We start from the raw sequence: 27,160 nt of genomic DNA, 5'->3' as shown, positions 1-27,160 counted from the left end.
GTCCAGGTGAATGTCATTAGGGACTGATGTGTGTGACTATGGTGACAGGTGTGCACAATAATCAGCAGCCTTGTGACCTTGAGGCCAGAGAGGGAGCACATCAGACAGGTCCTATGTAGCAAAATTTGAAATGTTTTTTTTTTACATAGAATAAAAATACAAACTCAAAGCTAGAAAATGGTATATCAAACACTGCAGTTGAGGAACATTGAGAAAGTAATTATGCTTTCAAAGTTGATAAACTTGATAAACCCCACCTTTGAGAAAATGGCCCTTGAATGTTTTGGTACACCTACTGGAGAACACTTCTTTGTCTACACCCATTCAGCATCGTTTACACCCGCTAAACCCCATCCATCAGGATTCACATGTGAGGACATGTGGTAACTAGAGTGAGTTAGCGTCGTGAACAACCAAATATTTCAAGACTAAAAGTGGTGAAAGCAGTCCTTGGCCTATATCTTAATCTGACTTTGGTGCAGGTCATGTTGTTTTTCACATTACCGTCTCTGGTAAACACAATTTATCAAATTAAATCTAAGTTTATTTGTTACATGCCCAGGATACAGAAAGTGTAAACGGTACAGTGAAATGGTTACTTGCATAGTAGCAGTATCACTATTGTCTAGACATGTACACATGTTCATGAAATAGAATAGATGACCGTAATCACCCAAACACATACCTGGCTAACTTGATGGATCATGTAATATGTTTAGACATGTAGCTATCAAGCTAGCTAAAAAATGAACCCAAGGGTGATTTCAAGACAAGAACTTGTAAAAATACAAGGTCAAATCATGATGCCACTGGGCTTCAGGTCGGAAAGTCGGGGCTACAGAAAAAGGCCAGAGTTCCCGAGTTGGAATTCTGAGTTGGATGACCGTTCAAACCGATTTTTCCCAGTTGGAGGTTGTTTTTTTTTCAAGTTCCCAGTTGTCTTGTCTGCACTGAAGTCGTACATTTCCAAGTGAACTAAGCAATAATTCCAACCCATACTATTAGCAATACAAACTAATTGTCATAGCTAGCCACCATCCATAAATATATACAGGTAGCTAAAGCTAACCAATTTGGCTCAACGTTGCAACACTTTTGTTATTCATGATATCTTTAAAAAAAAAAGCTGTGGTAGAAAGGATTCTCTTCACATTCTGAGCAGTTCATGTTATAGACAGAAGCATGCTACATGGCAGACCAATCCGAACTCATCTCGGCATGTCCAACCCATCCATTATCTCAACTAAACCATGGCTAGTGGAAAGGTTCCTGTCTTTTTCCATGGATAAACCAACTAGGCTCGTATGTTAACAACTTTATTCGTATTTACAAATGGCATACAAGTTTATTACGGTACATGAAAGTTCACAGGTTCCAGAAAGCATCTAAATGCGTCTCCTGTGAAGTAGTTCCTGAAACGAGTCACATATTGAAAATACAGTGATTGAAGAAAACATTTTCAGAGATTAAGTTATTTAATCACTCTACCTGCTTTTAGTTGTTTAGTCATTTAAATTTGACTGGAGTATATATCTTTTTTTGTATTATTATTATTATTATTATATTATATTTTTCTTATTCACTCACGACCCAGAGGTTTTAAATGGGTTGCGGGTGTGTGAGTAAACATTTTGTCTGTTAATGCAAGTTAGTGTTAGTTTTACCACCAGAGGGCATCTTTGAGAAGCATTCGATAGTCTTCCATATTGGCATTACCAGAGACGGGGAGGGCACGCTGGAGACCGGGGTTCAATTCCCCAACGGGAAGGAAGAGGTAAACTGTCCTTGTAAATAAGAATTTGTTCTTAACTGATTCTCTATGTGTTATTTCTTAGTTGTGATATCTTCACTATTATTCTACATTGTAGAAAATAGGTAAAAAATAAAGAAAAATCCTGGAATGAGTAGGTGTGTCCAAACTTTTGACTGGTACTTGCTTAATTTATTTGATTAATATTATGGTGTTTCAATTCCAAGAAAAACAAAAAACCCTATGGGTTTCCGTTAGGATGGAACAGAAAATATGGCACTGTACAACGTGATGATCTGCAGCACAGTACTGGGCTATTTAGCTAAAGACTCCCTGTGTTGTGGGGGCAGGGTACACAGGAGACCGGGGTTCAATTCCCCGACGGGGAGGAAGGAGTAGGCTGTCCTACTTTGTTCTGATTCCATATATGTTATTTTATAGTTGTGATGTCTTCACTATTATTATTTTAATGTAGAAAATAGTAAAAAAAATAATCAAAATCCTGGAATGAGTAGGTGTGTCCAAATATTGCGCTGTACAACGTGATGGCGGGAATAGGCTACAGCATAAGTGGATTGGAGGATTCTAAATTAATATCTAAGGGGTATAACATTTCCACACCCTAATTGTAGTGTAACCGAACTTTCAGTTGAACGTGCTACTCTTTGCCTTCTCTGCTTCTCTATCAGTAGTTGATGCGGTTGCTACTGTATGCAACCTCTTGCAAGTTAGTTAGCATAACAAATTACTAGTTAGACATTTTTTGACTTTGGGTGTGTTCTTAAATTCAATCTGGAGTGTCTGAGCTCATATATTCAGAGTGTTGTCAGTTTGTAAATTCGGACCGTTTCGCTCTCGGAGCGCAAACTGGACGTTCGGGCTGAGGAGTAGGGTTGATTTGATCGTTCTGGCCTTACAACGGCTGTCAAGCACCCAAGCTAACGTTGTCTAGCTATTTTCATACACAAATGAGACCATTCTGACCATTTTACTCACCATAGCAGACCTGGTAAGGCAGTTTTCGTGTTAACCAGAGTGTTGGTGACTGTAACTGTGCTGCTGGAAACAATTTAATTACGCTTTTTTGCCATCATTTACTGACCCGGGCCATATTAAACGGGTGTTGAGCACTCGTAAATCCATTATTCTGCACTCTGGCACACTCAGATGAGAGTGCTCTGAAATCGGTGTAGATAGCCAGAGCAAATTTACGAAAGCACCCGAATGTTCATTGACAACGCACAAAAACTATACCATTTTGCTAAGCTAAAAGTGATGGGAATAATCAAGTCAATAAATGTTGGGTAGTTAGATAGCCTATAGGTAATATACTGGCAAGTTTGATGTAAAACTACTAACGTTAGGTAGCTAGCTAACATACCGGTACATACTGCTGTAATGATGTGGTTCGTAAGGACAGCGTAGCTAACAAATTGTCAGCCAACATAACGTGTAAGGTAACTTGTTTGAAAAGTCATTACTTTATTACATTGGGTAGTGTCATTCTGTGCCTGAGTGGCTCATTTGTGGGCGTGCTGGCAGGATATGGCAGCATCTTTGGTTGTGTGTCAAGAATTCTGCAGAGCAAGTTTGTATGAAGGTCTGGTTATTCAAAGGGAAATTGTTAAATGCTATGGAGGTACATTTGTGTATTTTTGTCAAGAGTGAACGTTTTTATTTTCAATAAAAAATAATTGTTCTGAAAGCTACTTTTTTCCGACACAAAGGAAGTCATAGCGGACACCGACGAAGAAGGACTGTGTGATGATGGCATCTCAGGTAAGCAGCACTGGGCGTTCTTCTGTCCAACTTTTTCATAGCTAGTAGTTAGCTCCCACGATTCAGTGTCGGTTCGTAACATTCTACTATATTACATGCATACATACCTTAGAATGATAAATCATGCCATTTTTATTCTCAGGCTAACCAAAAGTATTTAGCTACGAACGCCTGTTCTCGCCATTTTCAGTTGAATTAATCTAACTTTCTTTCATGGCAACTCATAATCAGGCCATGTCCTATTTGTTTCATAGTCGATATATAATCAAATTTCATGACAGTGTAACGGTTAGCTTTTTTTTACAGAAGGATGAAAGAACACAATATGTCTGTCAGGGAATGCTATTCTGTTTTGTCAGATGAAGAGTTAGACCAGAAAGTCAGTGCCATTAAGGCCAGGATGCCCCATGTGGGCTTTAGAATGGTCAAAGGAAGTCTCAGAGCAATGGGCCTTCGTGTACAATGGTGAAGAGTTAGGGAGTCTCTGCAGCGTGTAGACGGTGCAGGTATCATTGCCAGAATAATCCAGCTTCATTGCATTGCTCAGCAAAAATACTCTGTTCCTACTCCCCTGTCTCTCGTCCACATTGATAAATTGATAAGGTACTAAGATGTATAATTTATCCATCAAATCTAAGAAGTTATTTAAACTTTTTATTCTTACTTATTCGTAGACAAATTTTCAATGATGTATTAAATTGGAGTTGTTCTTCATCAACTGGTAATACATGAATAAGGAAGCAGGTTAATAGGTTAAACATTTCACTTTTAATTCCAATGCATTTTTTTCAAGATACAATATTGTCATCTTTGGCGGTATAGAGGGATTTTCAAGGAATATTATGTTGTATACATATTGCATATTTCCCATCACCTAATGAACAACCACAATAGCAGTCTGGCATTAAGCTTTCTGTGCTGTGCTGACGTATCCTGAAAAATCTGTTTCTTTAGATTGAACGGTCATATCTCATTGTTTTCATATCTACAAAAAATAAGCTATTTTCTTTACTTTCAGAGTGCAAACTGATAAAGGGGTCGCAAATGTAGATATTGCCAGATGTTCACTGTCCGAGGAACAGGCCGCGGGAAGCTTTATTGCTGGCAGATGTGTCCATAACCAGAGGTAATTCAACTGTTCTGTGTTCTTTTTCTCTCTTTCTCTCTGCCTGTCTTGATGTACATGGAACCTGTCTCACATGCATTAATTAAAAAAACCTTAAGATGTCAGCTGCTAATTTTCAGATTTACACCACATAAACATTCAGCCATTTTCACGTGACGATCTGTTGCTATCTGTTGCTGCCAAGTCATCATCAAGCTTCAAGTGCTATTTATGTCTAATAATAACATTATCTGCTATTGTTTGTCCCCATGTGTCTGTTTTTCAGCATAAAGTACTCTGTAGCTACTTAGTATGGACACCAGGTGAGACCACACACACACAATAACAGTCTCTCCTTCACTTCATCCCTCTCCCCCTTCTCCCTTAATCCTCTAGATTATATCAGGTGTTTTGGTGAACCCCTCCCGCATCTGAACTGGCTAACACAGAGGGAACAGCATGATCATAGGTGAGAGGTCACTTGGTCGGGTCAACAGAAAGTATTATTAAAGAGATGCTTTACATTGAAATACAGATAGAGATGTAGGCCATGTCCCAGAGTTAATGATCCAAGGTCATTTTTGCATTTTATGATTGTGATGACTGACTGTGTTAGAATAAAAAAAAACAAGGCTTAATCATGCTCTCTCTCTATCCATCTGTCTCTCGTTTGCAGGTATGTTTTAATGTGAGAGAGGAAGCCAGTCCCGTCATCGCCACCACACCCGCTCTTAAGATAACCTTTGGGCCAACTGGGGTCCCAAGGCTGGTTAGGAGACACTGCTAGAAACACTGTAATTGTGATGAACTGAGAGAATATTAGGGTAGCACTATAGTTCATTAATCATATGCTGTCTACCTCTTTTCTTACCTCCTTCCTTTTCTGTCTTCTACATCTCTCTCCCCACCTCGTCTTTCTTCCTTGTTTCATAATACATACCATATGTGCATTGAAGTACAGATTGAACTTGTATTTCTAATATAATATTACAGTTATCATAATTTTAATATATTATGTATTTATAACACCTGGATAATTAACTTACTTCAATAAAGCGTTTCACATTCTCCGCTGGTTGAAATTAAGTATCTCATTGAAATATTATCCTGTGTCTTCCGATTAATGCAGATGAAGGGAGTTAGATATGCAGATTTTTGGTCTGTATATATGAATTACAAATCAGCCTTCACTTAAATCATGTTTCTAGTCTATTGCATAGTTACAATGTGTAATCATTGATGTCCCAGGAGTAGGAGTGGTAAACATTGTTGAAGTGTATAATTGTAATACATTCATGCAGACACAGCATCATTCAAAGAATGGAGTTTGATACACCTGGTATTGGATATGACTGAAAAAGAATGTCTCACAGAGATTCATACCGGAACCGTACCTTTATTTGCCAAGGAAAAGTACGTGATCAGTGAATATATTCAATGTACAGGCTACAATGTGGGAATTTCATGCGTGGTAATAACTACAGTCATTGTATTTGGACTTGCATCCTTGGAGCAATAAAGTTATTATATTCTACTCTATCCATAGGCTTCATCAATGCCATTCAGACTTGACGTTGATACAACAACTTTGATAGCTGAGGTTCATAGATTGGTATGAATATTTGTTCAGAACCTAACGTTTTAGGGTCCATACACAGATCGGCTACATACTGTAGCTAGCCACACATCCATATGCATACAGTTATTTTGAACCTCAACTGCACATTTACCAAGTAAATAGTTAGCTAGCTATGTTACTTCAGCTGCATTGCACAGCAAGGCAAGCTTACACAATTGTACATTCAATTTGCAGTAAACGCTTTAGCTGGCTAGATTCTTTACATCCACTGTTTTCCAAGACGACAGCCTGGTTTGCTGGTTTTCTCAGGAGTCCCTAAAACATTAAACAACACAAATTACAATGTCATACTCATGCCATAACACCAGCTAGCGAGCTGGCTAATGTTAGCTAGTCAGCTAACTTGCTAAATAGCCATTTTTGTAAATGAACTTTCTGACAAAAAAATATGCACAATCGTTTGTCTTTTCATTAACTAACATATTCCTCTCAATGTTTTGCTTGGCTCGCTATGATGTCATAATTACTTACATTTGCTTCCACCGTAATGTTTTGTCAGCCATCTTTGCTGAAGAAAGTCACAATGGATGGGTGGCTCGTGTCAAATTCGTCATTGGAACGACTCGATATGATTGGTCATATATAAACATTGGGACCCAAATGCATAATGAGTGCTCTAACTCCCCTTTGTAGTGGTCTGGAGTAATGAAGCTGTGACGCTGGGTACCTCTAAGTCCACAGTGTAAGCTCACCATTTTTAAAGGAGGAACCACTGTACTAGTTGAGAGTCGCTGATTTAAAGTTTCCGAGTTGGATGACCGTTCAAAAAGTATTTTCAGAGTCGGAGCTAGTTTTTTTCCAAGTTCCAGTTGTCTTAAACTCACTGAAGTCTGAGATATCCCAGTTCCGAGTTTCCTGCTGTTTTGAATGCGGCAGAAATCATGATGGATTGACAGCATGGCAAATGTATTCAACCTTTTCTGCATGTGAATGTTTGACCTTTTAAGCTTTGAAAAGAGACCCTTAAACCCAGACTTGGATCACACACCCACTTCACTAAATAGCAGGCTAGTGATTGCTTTGCAACGCTTGCAGTTAGCCACTGATTCCTTCCAAACCACTCATTGTTGAATTTGAAATGTCCATTTTGTTGTGTAATGTTTATGTCCAATGGCCGATGAGAACCCATACATTTTATCGATAATATGACACTAATTGAAAAGTATTTGGCAGTAGATTGTCAACGTGATTCATGATGATTGATGGCTGCTTCTCCAGCTTACTAGCTAAGATTTTTAAAGTATGATGTTGACATGATCAATCCAATCAAAGCTACGGTAGATATAACGTGATTTTACATACTTTTATCTGTGGCCAATGACCTTGAGCATTCTTGGATGGGCACTTCTAATGTAAATCTAAGGCAGCACCCAAGGGGCTTGAATTTTTGAGTTATCCCGGTAGATTTACTGGTGAAGTAGTGTCCCCATGAGTGACGGAACGCTGATTGGCACAACTATAGAACATTACCAACCCCAACACTCTGTATAGAGCTAGGCTGAAATACCTGCATTTCGGAGCTACCTTAGTCAAGAAAGCAAAAAAGAGACAATGTTTGTATGCAGCTTTATTAACTCAATTATAATTTTTTCACATTGTTTGCACACCGATAAGTTACTCTTATTAATGCCAAAATAACATGCCAAACAGGCAACATTTTATGCTCTGCCCCACCGGCCCTGAATGACGGGTTGCCACTGGTGATCCCCCGTGACATCTTGTTCCCCCCCCCTCCCATGCTGAGATGTATCTCTGCGGACCCTGCGCGCTGTTGCCCGGATGGCCCATCGGTCGTAGATCACCGTGGAAACACAGCGTAGCGGCGGTCTATCCTGTCAGCGAGGTGGATTGTCTTCTCTTTTAGCCCTCACTCACACACACACACACACACACACACACACACATACTGGCCACATGAATCAGATGACCCTAGATAATCACTGTCAGTATGGCGGATGGGAGAGCCATAACATCAGCAGTTAAAGGGCCAAAACCTTGCCAACTAGCCTGTCTTTCAGACGCTGACCCTTACCACAGATCTAGGATCAGATTACACAATCCCAATAATAAGTACTTATTCTTACCAAGTGATGCTCTAGCTAGCAAATGACAGGAGAATAGCAGCTGTAACAGGATTGTAAGGTAGCAGAGCAACAGCACAATGGCTTGGTACTGAGACGTATACACGCATCCGTCTGTCCGTGTGTGCATTTGTGTGCAGTGCACACCTATGTTTCTGTATATTTCTCTGTCAGTGTGTGGATGTGTGCTGGCATATGTGTTTTGTTGCTATTCAAACACAAATAATGCATGTCACCTCGCCACACACCAACAAAATGGAGCATTCCAGAAAAGAACAAGTAGCTACAGTAGCCCGGGGTAGTCATTTCTAAATTAAAAGGATGTCTCTTTGTTCAGTTCCATGAACCAGGGAGAGAGAAAGAGCGTAGCACTATGGGGAAGAGGGAGGTAGACGCCAGTGAGGGCTGTTATTTTCACAGCCAGAACACACACAGTCAGAATATCAAACGCACACACACAAATTAGAACATCAAATACACACACAGACACATACATGCAGCACACACACACACCCAGTCCATCACATACACAGTCATTTATCTTTTCCCTTCAATCAGGAGTCTTCCTCCTGCAGGAAAGCTTCTGTAGGGAGGAGATGGATTAGATGTTGGAGAGAAACTCGGCTAGCTATAATCCTGGCTGGAGAGTGCAGAGTGCACCCCGAGAGCTGGAGAGTGCACCCCGCTACTTATAAAGAGACATACCCCTCGATCACACACATACAGTGCATTCAGAAAGTATTCAGAACCCTTGACCTTTTTCCACATTTTGTTTCTCACATTCTTCTCTGCAGATCCTCTCAAGCTCTGTCAGGTTGGATGGGGAGCGTCGCTGCACAGCTATTTTCAGGTCTCTCCAGAGATGTTCGATTGGGTTCAAGTCCAGGCTCTGGCTGGGCCATGCAAGGACATTTAGAGACTTGTCCCGAAGCCACACCTGCATTGTCTTGGCTGTGTGCTTAGGGTCATTGTTCTGTTGGAAGGTGAACCTTCACCCTAGTCTAAAGTTCTGAGCACTCTGGAGCAGGTTTTCTTCAATGATCTCTCTGTACTTTGCTCCGTTCATCTTTCCCTCGATCCTGGCTAGTGTTCCTGCCGCTGAAAAACATCTCCACAACATGATGCTGCCACCACCATGCTTCACCGTTGGGATGGTGCCAGGTTTCCTCCAGACGTGGTGCTTGGCATTCAGGCCAAATAGTTCAATCTTGGTTTCATCAGACCAGAGAATGTGGCTCATGCAATGGAATGTATTTTTTGTGATTGAGTTGAGTTGAATCAACAAATCACAGCACATATTTTAGCGCATATTTTACTTCCTGTTTTGCTCCTATGGGTACGCTCGCAATGGCCGGCAGTCCACCCATTATGCCATCATTGACTTGAATGGGGACGACTGTTCTATTCAATCTATTTCTATGGCAGCACAGGCAGTCGGGAGCGGAGAGATTGGAACAGTTATCACAGTGACAGCCTTAATTTGGCTGGCCAATTACCGTCATCCAAAATTCCATGACCGTCACAGCCCTAGAAGGTTCCCTGCTCCACACACTCTCAATACGTGCGTTACTGGTAGCCTTATGTCTGCCTCACCGCTCACAGAATGGAATTCACAACACAATGCAACACAACAGAATGCATTATTATCTTGATTTAAAATGTTTCCGACCCGCAATGTAATTGTTCTGAACTGCGAGCCGAATGTTTTAATTTCACCCACCAGCTGAGTTTTTTGCGGCTCACCCGCGGTAACCGTGGGTATCCAACCCGATGCAGAGCTCTATCTCACGCATACAGTACATGAGAGGTTACAGGAGGAAAGCAAAGCGGGAGATTAGTCAGAGTATAATTACACCTGCTACACATACATTACACACACACACATACACAGACACACACTGTACATACACACACCTGATTATTGTTTGTCAGACATAGGAATTATTGCAGTTAATTATTGTTACCAAATCGCTCTCTGAAATGAACAGATTGTGAAGGACTTGCCTTTTGAAAGATCAAAGAGTGTCAATGAGGTGTAGACTGTCATCATGTTGAGGTGGTTGAGCAGCGGCTATTGTGGGAGTGTTTTCTATGGAAATGTGAGGCTGAGTTGGGTGTCATCATCTCACACACTTTCCTTATTCATTAGACAATGTTGCAAATGTTTTGTTATGGATGTACTTTTGAGACACATTTGAGGCGTTTGGGTTACTGTATTATCGATATTTGTGGAACGTTACTAATATTCTACTTTACTCTAACCTACTCTAGTCTACTTCACCCTAACCTACTTTACTGAATTCTACTTTACACTACCCTACTCCCCTCTACTCTATTCTACTGTACTCTACTTTAATCTACTTTATTATACTGTACTCTACACTACTCTATCTAGTCTATACTCTAGTCTAATGTCATGTTCCTTGTCTCCAGGTTCCAGGAGTGATGCTCTGCAGCATGGTACGTCAGGGACCCTCCCCCACTTCCTGCAGGAGCCCGATGATGCCTATATCGTCAAGAGCAACCCCATCAAGCTCAAGTGCCGGGCCAGGCCAGCCCTGCAGATCTTCTTCAAGTGCAATGGGGAGTGGGTCCACCAGAGCCAGCACCAGTCTCAGGAACACACTGACGAGGGCACAGGTGGGACACACACTGATGTGACATAGAAACTCATGCACATGAATGCAGACACTTTTATGCACCTACCCACACAAACACATATACTGTACATTCACATGCTTACACACATACACACACAAATATGTATTCACACACACAAACATACACACAAAAATATACATACACACACAGAAACACTGTGTTTTTCATCCCAATCTCCCCATAGTCTATCATTTCATTTGAAGTGATAAAACGAGGGTTAAAATGCAGTTTATTGACCATGCTTCAGTCCAACCCTTAAAATATTATTGCCTCACCATGTGGCAATTTTGTCCCACACAGTTACAATCGAGCTCCTTCCGTCTCTAAATCTGTATTGTCTGGTGTCTGCTTTTGTCCAGTTACCTTCCCATCTGGCTCCTTCATGTCTCTGATGTGTGTGTATATGTGTGTATACCTTCTAGGGATGTGCATCTTTCCCGTTTCCATTCGTATCAAGATACATGGGCTCCGATACGATACAGGAAAAGTACGTTTTAGTTTGAAACTATTCAGCGCAATTTGGTTTGATTAGAAGAAAGAATCGATGCGATTCGGTTCGATATGCAATAACATTTGTTGCATAAACGCATCCATTCTACAATCTAAATTAAAATCTGCTGCTGATGAGCTGGTCCTCTCTGAGCTGGATCTATCTGAGCTGGATCTATCTGAGCTGGTCCTCTCTGAGCTGGATCTATCTGAGCTGGATCTATCTGAGCTGGATCTATCTGAGCTGGTCCTCTCTGAGCTGGTCCTCTCTGAGCTGGATCTATCTGAGCTGGATCTATCTGAGCTGGATCTATCTGAGCTGGATCTATCTGAGCTGGTCCTCTCTGAGCTGGATCTATCTGAGCTGGATCTATCTGAGCTGGATCTATCTGAGCTGGTCCTCTCTGAGCTGGATCTATCTGAGCTGGATCTATCTGAGCTGGATCTATCTGAGCTGGTCCTCTCTGAGCTGGTCCTCTCTGAGCTGGATCTATCTGAGCTGGTCCTCTCTGAGCTGGATCTATCTGAGCTGGATCTATCTGAGCTGGATCTATCTGAGCTGTGTGTGTGTGTGTGTGTTTTTGTTTAACTATCCTTGTGGGTAATCACAAGGATAGTAAAACAAGGAACATTCAGACAAGTGGGGACATTTTGCCGGTCCCCAGGAGGAACATTTTATTTTAGGCATAGGGGTTAGTGTTAGGGTTAGGGGTTATGGTTAGGTTTAGGAGTTAGGATTAGGGTTCATTTTAGGGATAGATTGTGGGATTAGGTTACGTTTAGGGTTAAGGTTAGGGTTAGATTTAGGTTTTGGAGTTAGGGAAAATAGGACTTTAGATGGTAACCAATTATTTGGTCCCCAGCAGGATAGCAATACAAAACTGTGTGTGTGTGTTTAACAAGTCACATAATAAATTGCATATACTCACTCTGTGTGCAATAATAGTGTTTAACCAGATTTTTGAATGACTACCTCATCTCTGTCCCCCACACAATTATCTGTAAGGTCCCTCAGTCGAGCAGAGAATTTAAAACACAGATTAAACCACAAAGACCAGGGAGGTTTTCCAATGCCTTGCAAACTTGGGCACCTATTGGTAGATGGGTCAAAATAAAAAAAGCAGACATTGAATATCCCTTTGAGCATGATGAAGTTATTAATTATGCTTTGGATGGTGTGTCAATATACCCAGTCACTACAAAGATAAAGGCTTCCTATCTAACTCAGTTGCCAGAAAGGAAGGAAACCGCTCAGGGATTTCACCATGAGGCCAATGGCGACTTTAAAACAGTTACAGAGTTTAATGGCTGTGATAGGAGAAAATTGAGAATGGATAAACAACATTGTAGTTTACTCCACAATACTAACCTAATTGACAGTGTACAGAACAAAAATATTCCAAAACATGCATCCTGTTTGCAATAAGGCACTAAAGTAATACTGCAAAAAAAGTAATACTCCACAATACTAACCTACTTATACTTCCGGCGCCAACAGAGATGGCCGCCTCGCTTCGCGTTCCTAGGAAACTATGCAGTATTTTGTTTTTGTACGTGTTATTTCTTACATTGGTACCCCAGGTAATCTTAGGTTTTATTACATACAGTCGGGAGGAACTACTAGATATAAGACCAACGTCAACTCACCATCATTACGACCAGGAATACGACTTCCCAAAGCGGATCCTCTGTTTTGCCCACCACCCAAGACAATGGATCAGATCCCAGCCGGCAAACCAAAACAACGACGCCGTAAAAGGGGCAGACGAAGCGGTCTTCTGGTCAGGCTCCGGAGACGGGCACATCGCGCACCGCTCCCGAGCATACTACTTTCCAAAGTCCAGTCCCTTAACAACAAGGTTGATGAAATCGGAGCATGGGTAGCATTCCAGAGAGACATAAGAGACTGTAACGTTCTTTGCTTCAAGGAAACATGGATCACTCGAAACATGCTATCGGAGTCGGTACAGCCAGCTGGTTTCTTCATGCATCGCGCCAACAGAAACAAGCATCTTTCTGGTAAGAAGAGGGGCCTTATGATTAACGAGACGTGGTGTGATCATAACAACATACAGGAACTCAAGTCCTTCTGTTCACCTGACTTAGAATTCCTCTTCGATTATAATCACAGCATATATTCCCCCCCAAGCAGGCACATCGATGGCTCTGAACAAACTTTATTTGACTCTATGTAAACTGGAAACCACATATCCTGAGGCTGCATTAATTTTAGCTGGGGATTTTAACAAGGCTAATCTGAAAACAAGACTCCCTAAATTCTGTCAGCATATCGATTGTGCAACCAGGGCTGGTAAAACCCTGGATCATTGTTATTCTAACTTCCGCAACGCATATAAGGCCCTCCCCCACCCTCCTTTCGGAAAAGCTGACCACGACTCCATTTTGTTGCTCCCTGCCTATACACAGAGACTAAAACAGGAAACTCCCCCTCTCAGGTCTGTTCAACGCTGGTCCGACCAATCTGATTCCACGCTTCAAGATTGCTTCGATCACGAAAAGCTGACCACGACTCCATTTTGTTGATCCCTGCCTACAGACAGAAACTAAAACAAGAGGCTCCCACGCTGAGGTCTGTCCAACGCTGGTCCGACCAAGCTGACTCCACACTCCAAGACTGCTTCCATCACGTAGACTGGGATATGTTTCGTATTGCGTCAGTTAACAATATTGACGAATACGCTGATTCGGTGTGCGAGTTCATTAGAACGTGCGTTGAAGAGGTTGTTCCCATAGCAACGATTAAAACATTCCCTAACCAGAAACCGTGGATTGATGGCAGCATTCGCGTGAAACTGAAAGCGCGAACCACTGCTTTTAATCAGGGCAAGGTGTCTGGTAACATGACCGAATACAAACAGTGCAGCTATTCCCTCCGCAAGGCTATCAAACAAGCTAAGCGTCAGTACAGAGACAAAGTAGAATCTCAATTCAACGGCTCAGACACAAGAGGCATGTGGCAGGGTCTACAGTCAATCACGGACTACAGAAAGAAATCCAGCCCCGTCACGGACCAGGATGTCTTGCTCCCAGGCAGACTAAATAACTTTTTTGCCCGCTTCGAGGACAATACAGTGCCACTGACACGGCCTGCAATGGAAACGTGCGGTCTCTCCTTCACTGCAGCCGAGGTGAGTAAGACATTTAAACGTGTTAACCCTCGCAAGGCTGCAGGCCCAGGCGGCATCCCCAGCCGCGCCCTCAGAGCATGCGCAGACCAGCTGGCCGGTGTGTTTACGGACATATTCAATCAATCCCTATACCAGTCTGCTGTTCCCACATGCTTCAAGAGGGCCACCATTGTTCCTGTTCCCAAGAAAGCTAAGGTAACTGAGCTAAACGACTACCTCCCCGTAGCACTCACTTCCGTCATCATGAAGTGCTTTGAGAGACTAGTCAAGGACCATATCACCTCCACCCTACCTGACACCCTAGACCCATTCCAATTTCCTTACCGCCCAAATAGGTCCACAGACGATGCAATCTCAACCACACTGCACACTGCCCTAACCCATCTGGACAAGAGGAATACCTATGTGAGAATGCTGTTCATCGACTACAGCTCGGCATTCAACACCATAGTACCCTCCAAGCTCGTCATCAAGCTCGAGACCCTGGGTCTCGACCGCGCCCTGTGCAACTGGGTACTGGACTTCCTGACGGGCCGCCCCCAGGTGGTGAGGGTAGGCAACAACATCTCCTCCCCGCTGATCCTCAACACTGGGGCCCCACAAGGGTGCGTTCTGAGCCCTCTCCTGTACTCCCTGTTCACCCACGACTGCGTGGCCACGCACGCTCCAACTCAATCATCAAGTTTGCGGACAACACAACAGTGGTAGGCTTGATTACCAACAACGACGAGACGGCCTACAGGGAGGAGGTGAGGGCCCTCAGAGTTTGGTGTCAGGAAAATAACCTCACACTCAACGTCAACAAAACTAAGGAGATGATTGTGGACTTCAGGAAACAGCAGAGGGAACACCTCCCTATCCACATCGATGGAACAGTTGTGGAGAGGGTAGCAAGTTTTAAGTTCCTCGGCATACACATCACAGACAAACTGAATTGGTCCACTCACACAGACAGCATCGTGAAGAAGGCGCAGCAGCGCCTCTTCAACCTCAGGAGGCTGAAGAAATTCGGCTTGTCACCAAAAGCACTCACAAACTTCTACAGATGCACAATCGAGTGCATCCTGGCGGGCTGTATCACCGCCTGGTACGGCAACTGCTCCGCCCTCAACCGTAAGGCTCTCCAGGGGGTAGTGAGGTCTGCACAACGCATCACCGGGGGCAAACTACCTGCCCTCCAGGACACCGACACCACCCGATGTTAAAGGTAGGCCATAAAGATCATCAAGGACAACAACCACCCGAGCCACTGCTTGTTCACCCCGCTATCATCCAGAAGGCGAGGTCAGTACAGGTGCATCAAAGCTGGGACCGAGAGACTGAAAAACAGCTTCTATCTCAAGGCCATCAGACTGTTAAACAGCCACCACTATCATTGAGTGGCTGCTGCCAACACACTGACACTGACTCAACTCCAGCCACTTTAATAATGGGAATTGATGGGAAATTATGTAAATATATCACTAGCCACTTTAAACAATGCTACCTTATATAATGTTACTTACCCTACATTATTCATCTCATATGCATACGTATATACTGTACTCTATATCATCGACTGCATCCTTATTTAATACATGTATCACTAGCCACTTTAACTATGCCACTTTGTTTACATACCCATCTCATATGTATATACTGTACTCGACACCATCTACTGTATCTTGCCTATGCTGCTCTGCACCATCACTCATTCATATATCCTTATGTACATATTCTTTATCCCCTTACACTGTGTTTAAGACAGTAGTTTTGGAATTGTTAGTTAGATTACTTGTTGTTTATTACTGCATTGTCGGAACTAGAAGCACAAGCATTTCGCTACACTCGCATTAACATCTGCTAACCATGTGTATGTGACAAATAACATTTGATTTGATTTGATTTGAGTATGTTCCGCATTGCGTCAAACAACAACATTGACGAATATGCTGATTCGGTGAGCGAGTTCATTAGCAAGTGCATCGGCGATGTCGTACCCACAGCAACTATTAAAACATTCCCAAACCAGAAACTGTGGATTGATGGCAGCATTCGCACTTAACTGAAAGCGCGAACAACTGCTTTTAACCAGGGCAAGGTGACCGAAAACATGACCGAATACAAACAGTGTAGCTATTCCCTCTGTAAGGCAATCAAACAAGCTAAGCGTCAGTATAGACACAAAGTAGAGTCGCAATTCAACGGCTCAGACACAAGAGGTATGTGGCAGGGTCTAAAGTCAATCACAGATTACAAAAAGAAAACCAGCCCCGTCACGGACCAGGATGGTTTACTCCCAGACAGACTAAACCTAATGATGAATCATTTGGTGAATCATTACATCCCTACTACCTGTGTTACATCGTTAGTACATGTGTTACATCCCTAGTACCTGTGTTACATCCCTAGTACCTGTGTTACATCCCTAGTACCTGTGTTACATCCCTAGTACATGCGTTACATCCTTAGTACCTGCGTTTACATCCCTACTACATGCATTACATCTCTACTACATGTGTTACATCCTTAGTACCTGTGTTACATCCTTAGTGCCTGCATTACAGCCCTACTACATGTGTTACATCCTTAGTACTTGTGTTACATCCCTACTAAATGTGTTACATCCTTAGTACTTGTGTTACATCCTTAGTACATGTGTTACATCCTTAGTACATGCGTTACATCCTTAGTACCTATGTTACTTCCCTATTACCTGTGTTACATCCTTACTAACTGCGTTACAGCCCTACTACATGTGTTACATCCTTAGTACTTGTGTTACATCCTTAGTACCTGTGTTGCATCCCTAGTACCTGTGTTGCATCCCTAGTACATGCGTTACATCCTTAGTACCTGTGTTACATCCCTACTAAATGTGTTACATCCTTAGTACCTATGTTACTTCCCTATTACCTGTGTTACATCCTTACTAACTGCGTTACAGCCCTACTACATGTGTTACATCCTTAGTACTTGTGTTACATCCTTAGTACCTGTGTTGCATCCCTAGTACCTGTGTTGCATCCCTAGTACATGCGTTACATCCTTAGTACCTGTGTTACATCCCTACTAAATGTGTTACATCCTGAGTACTTGTGTTACATCCTTAGTACCTGTGTTACATCCCTACTTCATGTGTTACATCCTTAGTACATGCATTACATCCTTAGTACATGCGTTACATCCTTAGTACCTATGTTACTTCCCTATTACCTGTGTTACATCCTTACTAACTGCGTTACAGCCCTACTACATGTGTTACATCCTTAGTACTTGTGTTACATCCTTAGTACCTGTGTTGCATCCCTAGTACCTGTGTTGCATCCCTAGTACATGCGTTACATCCTTAGTACCTGTGTTACATCCCTACTAAATGTGTTACATCCTGAGTACTTGTGTTACATCCTTAGTACCTGTGTTACATCCCTACTTCATGTGTTACATCCTTAGTACTTGTGTTACATACTTAGTACCTGCGTTGCATCCCTAGTGCCTCTGTTACATCCCTACTTCATGTGTTACATCCTTAGTACTTGCGTTACATCCTTAGTACCTGTGTTACATCCCTACTAAATGTGTTACATCCTTAGTACTTGTGTTACATCCTTAGTACCTCTGTTACATCCCTACTTCATGTGTTACATCCTTAGTACCTCTGTTACATCCTTAGTACCTGTGTTACATCCCTACTTCATGCGTTACATCCTTAGTACTTGTGGTACATCCTTAGTACCTGCGTTGCATCCCTGGTACATGCGTTACATCCTTAGTACATGCGTTACATCCTTAGGACATGCGTTACATCCTTAGTACATGCATTACATCCTTAGTACATGCGTTACATCCTTAGTACATGCGTTACATCCTTAGTACATGCGTTACATCCTTAGTACATGCGTTACATCCTTAGGACATGCGTTGCATCCCTGGTACATGCATTACATCCTTAGTACATGCGTTACATCCTTAGTACATGCATTACATCCTTAGGACATGCGTTACATCCTTAGTACATGCATTACATCCTTAGTACATGCGTTACATCCTTAGTACATGCATTACATCCTTAGGACATGCGTTACATCCTTAGTACCCATGTTACTTCCCTATTACCTGTGTTACATCCTTACTACATGCGTTACATCCTTAGTTCATGCGTTACATCCTTAGTACCTGTGTTACATCCCTACTTCATGTGTTACATCCTTAGTACTTGTGTTACATCCTTAGTACCGGTGTTACATCCTCAATACCTGCATTGCATCCCTGGTACATGTGTTACATCCTTAGTACATGCGTTACGTCCTTAGTACCTGTGTTACAGCCTTAGTACCTGCGTTACAGCCCTACTACATGTGTTACATCCTTAGTACCTGTGTTACATCCTTAGTACCTATGTTACATCCTTAGTACCTGCATTGCATCCTTAGTACCTATGTTACATCCTTAGTACCTGTGTTACATCCCTACTTCATGCGTTACATCCTTACTAACTGCGTTACAGCCCTACTACCTGTGTTACATCGTTAGTACATGTGTTACATCCCTAGTACCTGTGTTACATCCCTAGTACCTGTGTTACATCCCTAGTACCTGTGTTACATCCTTAGTACTTGTGTTACATCCTTAGTACCTGTGTTGCATCCTTAGTACATGCGTTACATCCTTAGTACATGCATTACATCCTTAGTACATGCGTTACATCCTTAGTACCTATGTTACTTCCCTATTACCTGTGTTACATCCTTACTAACTGCGTTACAGCCCTACTACATGTGTTACATCCTTAGTACTTGTGTTACATCCTTAGTACCGGTGTTACATCCTTAGTACCTGTATTGCATCCCTGGTACATGCGTTACATCCTTAGTACATGCGTTACATCCTTGATACCTGTGTTACTTCCCTAGTACCTGTGTTACATCCTTAGTACTTGTGTTACATCCTTAGTACCTCTGTTACATCCCTACTTCATGTGTTACATCCTTAGTACTTGTGTTTTTTACTTAGTACCTGCGTTGCATCCCTAGTACCTCTGTTACATCCCTACTTCATGTGTTACATCCTTAGTACTTGCGTTACATCCTTAGTACCTGTGTTACATCCCTACTTCATGCGTTACATCCTTAGTACTTGTGTTACATCCTTAGTACCTGCGTTGCATCCCTGGTACATGCGTTACATCCTTAGTACATGCATTACATCCTTAGTACATGCGTTACATCCTTAGTACATGCATTACATCCTTAGTACATGCGTTACATCCTTAGTACCTATGTTACTTCCCTATTACCTGTGTTACATCCTTACTAACTGCGTTACAGCCCTACTACATGTGTTACATCCTTAGTACTTGTGTTACATCCTTAGTACCGGTGTTACATCCTTAGTACCTGCATTGCATCCCTGGTACATGCGTTACATCCTTAGTACATGCGTTACATCCTTGATACCTGTGTTACTTCCTAGTACCTGTGTTACATCCTTAGTACTTGTGTTACATCCTTAGTACCTCTGTTACATCCCTACTTCATGTGTTACATCCTTAGTACTTGTGTTACATACTTAGTACCTGCGTTGCATCCCTAGTACCTCTGTTACATCCCTACTTCATGTGTTACATCCTTAGTACTTGCGTTACATCCTTAGTACCTGTGTTACATCCCTACTTCATGCCTTACATCCTTAGTTCATGTGTTACATCCCTACTTCATGCGTTACATCCTTAGTTCATGTGTTACATCCCTACTTCATGTGTTACATCCTTAGTACCTGTGTTACATCCCTACTTCATGCGTTACATCCTTAGTACTTGTGTTACATCCTTAGTACCTGTGTTACATCCCTAGTACATGCGTTACATCCTTAGGACATGCGTTGCATCCCTGGTACATGCATTACATCCTTAGTACATGCGTTACATCCTTAGTACATGCATTACATCCTTAGGACATGCGTTACATCCTTAGTACATGCATTACATCCTTAGTACATGCGTTACATCCTTAGTACATGCATTACATCCTTAGGACATGCGTTACATCCTTAGTACCCATGTTACTTCCCTATTACCTGTGTTACATCCTTACTACATGCGTTACATCCTTAGTTCATGCGTTACATCCTTAGTACCTGTGTTACATCCCTACTTCATGTGTTACATCCTTAGTACTTGTGTTACATCCTTAGTACCGGTGTTACATCCTCAATACCTGCATTGCATCCCTGGTACATGTGTTACATCCTTAGTACATGCGTTACGTCCTTAGTACCTGTGTTACAGCCTTAGTACCTGCGTTACAGCCCTACTACATGTGTTACATCCTTAGTACCTGTGTTACATCCTTAGTACCTATGTTACATCCTTAGTACCTGCATTGCATCCTTAGTACCTATGTTACATCCTTAGTACCTGTGTTACATCCCTACTTCATGCGTTACATCCTTACTAACTGCGTTACAGCCCTACTACCTGTGTTACATCGTTAGTACATGTGTTACATCCCTAGTACCTGTGTTACATCCCTAGTACCTGTGTTACATCCCTAGTACCTGTGTTACATCCTTAGTACTTGTGTTACATCCTTAGTACCTGTGTTGCATCCTTAGTACATGCGTTACATCCTTAGTACATGCATTACATCCTTAGTACATGCGTTACATCCTTAGTACCTATGTTACTTCCCTATTACCTGTGTTACATCCTTACTAACTGCGCTTACAGCCCTACTACATGTGTTACATCCTTAGTACTTGTGTTACATCCTTAGTACCGGTGTTACATCCTTAGTACCTGCATTGCATCCCTGGTACATGCGTTACATCCTTAGTACATGCGTTACATCCTTGATACCTGTGTTACTTCCTAGTACCTGTGTTACATCCTTAGTACTTGTGTTACATCCTTAGTACCTCTGTTACATCCCTACTTCATGTGTTACATCCTTAGTACTTGTGTTACATACTTAGTACCTGCGTTGCATCCCTAGTACCTCTGTTACATCCCTACTTCATGTGTTACATCCTTAGTACCTGTGTTACATCCCTACTTCATGTGTTACATACTTAGTACCTGCGTTACATCCTTAGTACCTGTGTTACATCCCTACTTCATGCGTTACATCCTTAGTACTTGTGTTACATCCTTAGTACCTGCGTTGCATCCCTGGTACATGCGTTACATCCTTAGTACATGCATTACATCCTTAGTACATGCGTTACATCCTTAGTACATGCATTACATCCTTAGGACATGCGTTACATCCTTAGTACATGCATTACATCCTTAGTACATGCGTTACATCCTTAGTACATGCATTACATCCTTAGTTCATGTGTTACATCCCTACTTCATGTGTTACATCCTTAGTACCTGTGTTACATCCCTACTTCATGCGTTACATCCTTAGTACTTGTGTTACATCCTTAGTACCTGTGTTACATCCCTACTTCATGCGTTACATCCTTAGTACTTGTGTTACATCCTTAGTACCTGCGTTGCATCCCTGGTACATGCGTTACATCCTTAGTACATGCATTACATCCTTAGTACATGCGTTACATCCTTAGTACATGCATTACATCCTTAGGACATGCGTTACATCCTTAGTACATGCATTACATCCTTAGTACATGCGTTACATCCTTAGTACCTGCGTTACAGCCCTACTACATGTGTTACATCCTTAGTACCTGTGTTACATCCTTAGTACCTATATTACATCCTTAGTACCTGCATTGCATCCTTAGTACATGCGTTACAGCCCTACTACATGTGTTACATCCTTAGTACTTGTGTTACATCCTTAGTACCTGTGTTACATCCTTAGTACCTGTATTACATCCTTAGTACCTGTGTTACATCCTTAGTACCTGTGTTACATCCTTTGTACCTGTCTTACATCCCTAGTACCTGTGTGACATCCTTAGTACCTGTGTTACATCCTTAGTACCTGTGTTACATCCTTAGTACCTGTGTTACATCCTTAGTACATGTGTTACATCCTTTGTACCTGTCTTACATCCCTAGTACCTGTGTTACATCCTTAGTACCTACGTTGCATCCTTAGTACATGCGTTAAATCCTTAGTACCTGCGTTACATCCTTCGTACCTGTGTTATATCCCTAGTACTTGTGTTACATCATTATTACCAGTGTTATATCCTTAGTACCTATGTTACATCCCTAGTACCTGTGTTACATCCTTAGTACCTGCATTGCATCCTTAGTACATGCGTTACATCCTTAGTAACTGTGTAAAATCCCTAGTACCTGTGTTACATCCTTAGTACCTGTGTTACATCCTTAGTACCTGTGTTATATCCCTAGTACCTGTGTTACATCCTTAGTACCTGTGTTACATCCCTAGTACCTGTGTTACATCCTTAGTACCTGTGTTATATCCCTAGTACCTGTGTTACATCCTTAGTACCTGTGTTACATCCCTAATACCTGTGTTACATCCTTAGTACCTGTGTTATATCCCTAGTACCTGTGTTACATCCTTAGTACCTGTGTTACATCCTTAGTACCTGCGTTACATCCTTAGTACCTGTGTTACATCCTTAGTACCTGTGTTACATCATTAGTACCTGTGTTACATCCTTAGTACCTGCGTTACATCCTTAGTACCTGTGTTACATCCTTAGTACCTGTGTTATATCCCTAGTACCTGTGTTACATCCTTAGTACCTGTGTTACATCCTTAGTACCTGCGTTACATCCTTAGTACCTGTGTTACATCCTTAGTACCTGTGTTACATCATTAGTACCTGTGTTACATCCTTAGTACCTGTGTTACATCCTTAGTACCTGTGTTGCATCCTTAGTACATGCGTTACATCCTTAGTACATGCATTACATCCTTAGTACATGCGTTACATCCTTAGTACCTATGTTACTTCCCTATTACCTGTGTTACATCCTTACTAACTGCGTTACAGCCCTACTACATGTGTTACATCCTTAGTACTTGTGTTACATCCTTAGTACCGGTGTTACATCCTTAGTACCTGCATTGCATCCCTGGTACATGCGTTACATCCTTAGTACATGCGTTACATCCTTGATACCTGTGTTACTTCCCTAGTACCTGTGTTACATCCTTAGTACTTGTGTTACATCCTTAGTACCTCTGTTACATCCCTACTTCATGTGTTACATCCTTAGTACTTGTGTTACATATTTAGTACCTGCGTTGTATCCCTAGTACCTCTGTTACATCCCTACTTCATGTGTTACATCCTTAGTACTTGCGTTACATCCTTAGTACCTGTGTTACATCCCTACTTCATGCGTTACATCCTTAGTACTTGTGTTACATCCTTAGTACCTGCGTTGCATCCCTGGTACATGCGTTACATCCTTAGTACATGCATTACATCCTTAGTACATGCGTTACATCCTTAGTACATGCATTACATCCTTAGGACATGCGTTACATCCTTAGTACATGCATTACATCCTTAGTACATGCGTTACATCCTTAGTACATGCATTACATCCTTAGTTAATGTGTTACATCCCTACTTCATGTGTTACATCCTTAGTACCTGTGTTACATCCCTACTTCATGCGTTACATCCTTAGTACTTGTGTTACATCCTTAATACCTGCGTTGCATCCCTGGTACATGTGTTACATCCTTAGTACATGCATTACATCCTTAGTACATGCGTTACATCCTTAGTACATGCATTACATCCTTAGGACATGAGTTACATCCTTAGTACATGCATTACATCCTTAGTACATGCGTTACATCCTTAGTACATGCATTACATCCTTAGGACATGCGTTACATCCTTAGTACCCATGTTACTTCCCTATTACCCGTGTTACATCCTTACTACATGCGTTACATCCTTAGTTCATGTGTTACATCCTTAGTACCTGTGTTACATCCCTACTTCATGTGTTACATCCTTAGTACTTGTGTTACATCCTTAGTACCGGTGTTACATCCTCAGTACCTGCATTGCATCCCTGGTACATGTGTTACATCCTTAGTACATGCGTTACGTCCTTAGTACCTGTGTTACAGCCTTAGTACCTGCGTTACAGCCCTACTACATGTGTTACATCCTTAGTACCTGTGTTACATCCTTAGTACCTATGTTACATCCTTAGTACCTGCATTGCATCCTTAGTACATGCGTTACATCCTTAGTAACTGTGTAAAATCCCTAGTACCTGTGTTACATCCTTAGTACCTGTGTTACTTCCCTAATACCTGTGTTACATCCTTAGTACCTGCGTTACAGCCCTACTACATGTGTTACATCCTTAGTACTTGTGTTACATCCTTAGTACCTGTGTTACATCCTTAGTACCTGTGTTGCATCCTTAGTACATGCGTTACATCCTTAGTACATGCATTACATCCTTAGTACATGCGTTACATCCTTAGTACCTATGTTACTTCCCTATTACCTGTGTTACATCCTTACTAACTGCGTTACAGCCCTACTACATGTGTTACATCCTTAGTACTTGTGTTACATCCTTAGTACCGGTGTTACATCCTTAGTACCTGCATTGCATCCCTGGTACATGCGTTACATCCTTAGTACATGCGTTACATCCTTGATACCTGTGTTACTTCCCTAGTACCTGTGTTACATCCTTAGTACTTGTGTTACATCCTTAGTACCTCTGTTACATCCCTACTTCATGTGTTACATCCTTAGTACTTGTGTTACATATTTAGTACCTGCGTTGTATCCCTAGTACCTCTGTTACATCCCTACTTCATGTGTTACATCCTTAGTACTTGCGTTACATCCTTAGTACCTGTGTTACATCCCTACTTCATGCGTTACATCCTTAGTACTTGTGTTACATCCTTAGTACCTGCGTTGCATCCCTGGTACATGCGTTACATCCTTAGTACATGCATTACATCCTTAGTACATGCGTTACATCCTTAGTACATGCATTACATCCTTAGGACATGCGTTACATCCTTAGTACATGCATTACATCCTTAGTACATGCGTTACATCCTTAGTACATGCATTACATCCTTAGTTAATGTGTTACATCCCTACTTCATGTGTTACATCCTTAGTACCTGTGTTACATCCCTACTTCATGCGTTACATCCTTAGTACTTGTGTTACATCCTTAATACCTGCGTTGCATCCCTGGTACATGTGTTACATCCTTAGTACATGCATTACATCCTTAGTACATGCGTTACATCCTTAGTACATGCATTACATCCTTAGGACATGAGTTACATCCTTAGTACATGCATTACATCCTTAGTACATGCGTTACATCCTTAGTACATGCATTACATCCTTAGGACATGCGTTACATCCTTAGTACCCATGTTACTTCCCTATTACCCGTGTTACATCCTTACTACATGCGTTACATCCTTAGTTCATGTGTTACATCCTTAGTACCTGTGTTACATCCCTACTTCATGTGTTACATCCTTAGTACTTGTGTTACATCCTTAGTACCGGTGTTACATCCTCAATACCTGCATTGCATCCCTGGTACATGTGTTACATCCTTAGTACATGCGTTACGTCCTTAGTACCTGTGTTACAGCCTTAGTACCTGCGTTACAGCCCTACTACATGTGTTACATCCTTAGTACCTGTGTTACATCCTTAGTACCTATGTTACATCCTTAGTACCTGCATTGCATCCTTAGTACATGTTTTACAGCCCTACTACATGTGTTACATCCTTAGTACTTGTGTTACATCCTTAGTACCTGTGTTATATCCTTAGTACCTGTGTTACATCCTTAGTACCTGTGTTACATCCTTAGTACCTGTGTTACATCCTTAGTACCTGTGTTACTTCCCTAGTACCTGTGTGATATCCTTAGTACCTGTGTTACATCCTTAGTACCTGCGTTACATCCTTAGTACCTGTGTTACATCCTTAGTACCTGTGTTACATCCTTAGTACCTACTTTGCATCCTTAGTACATGCGTTAAATCCTTAGTACCTGCGTTACATCCTTCGTACCTGTGTTATATCCCTAGTACTTGTGTTACATCATTATTACCAGTGTTATATCCTTAGTACCTATGTTACATCCCTAGTACCTGTGTTACATCCTTAGTACCTGTGTTACATCCTTAGTTCCTATGTTACATCCTTAGTACCTGCATTGCATCCTTAGTACATGCATTACATCCTTAGTAACTGTGTAAAATCCCTAGTACCTGTGTTACATCCTTAGTACCTGTGTTATATCCCTAGTACCTGTGTTACATCCTTAGTACCTGTGTTACATCCTTAGTACCTGTGTTATATCCTTAGTACCTGTGTTACATCCTTAGTACCTGTGTTACATCCTTAGTACCTGTGTTACATCCTTAGTACCTGTGTTACATCCTTAGTACCTGTGTTACATCCTTAGTACCTGTGTTACATCCCTAGTACCTGTGTTACATCCTTAGTACCTGCATTACATCCTTAGTACCTGCGTTACATCCTTAGTACCTGTGTTACATCCTTAGTACCTGTGTTATATCCCTAGTACCTGTGTTACATCC

The 27,160-nt window shown here is 41.7% G+C and overlaps 1 protein-coding gene and 1 long non-coding RNA gene across 4 annotated transcripts in view; both read left to right on the top strand.

Moving 5' to 3' along the window:
* LOC118388077 (netrin receptor UNC5D-like) overlaps positions 1 to 27,160 on the top strand; it is a 321,459-nt gene that overhangs the window by 204,512 nt on the left and 89,787 nt on the right. For all 3 annotated transcript variants that reach the window (XM_052525607.1, XM_052525608.1, XM_052525606.1), the window contains exon 2: positions 10,788 to 10,994. In XM_052525607.1, coding sequence (XP_052381567.1) covers positions 10,788 to 10,994 — 207 coding nt within the window. The remainder of the gene's footprint in view (positions 1 to 10,787; positions 10,995 to 27,160) is intronic.
* Positions 4,518 to 5,537, top strand: LOC127931826 (uncharacterized). Its single transcript, XR_008143214.1, has 3 exons — positions 4,518 to 4,655; positions 5,031 to 5,103; positions 5,311 to 5,537. It is a non-coding gene; the product is annotated as an uncharacterized LOC127931826 (long non-coding RNA).

This window comes from Oncorhynchus keta, chromosome 9 (assembly GCF_023373465.1).
Source record: "Oncorhynchus keta strain PuntledgeMale-10-30-2019 chromosome 9, Oket_V2, whole genome shotgun sequence".
In the NCBI taxonomy this organism is placed as follows: domain Eukaryota; kingdom Metazoa; phylum Chordata; class Actinopteri; order Salmoniformes; family Salmonidae; genus Oncorhynchus; species Oncorhynchus keta.
The sequence above is the reverse complement of the archived record's forward strand: the minus strand, read 5'-3'. Positions and strand labels throughout refer to the sequence as shown.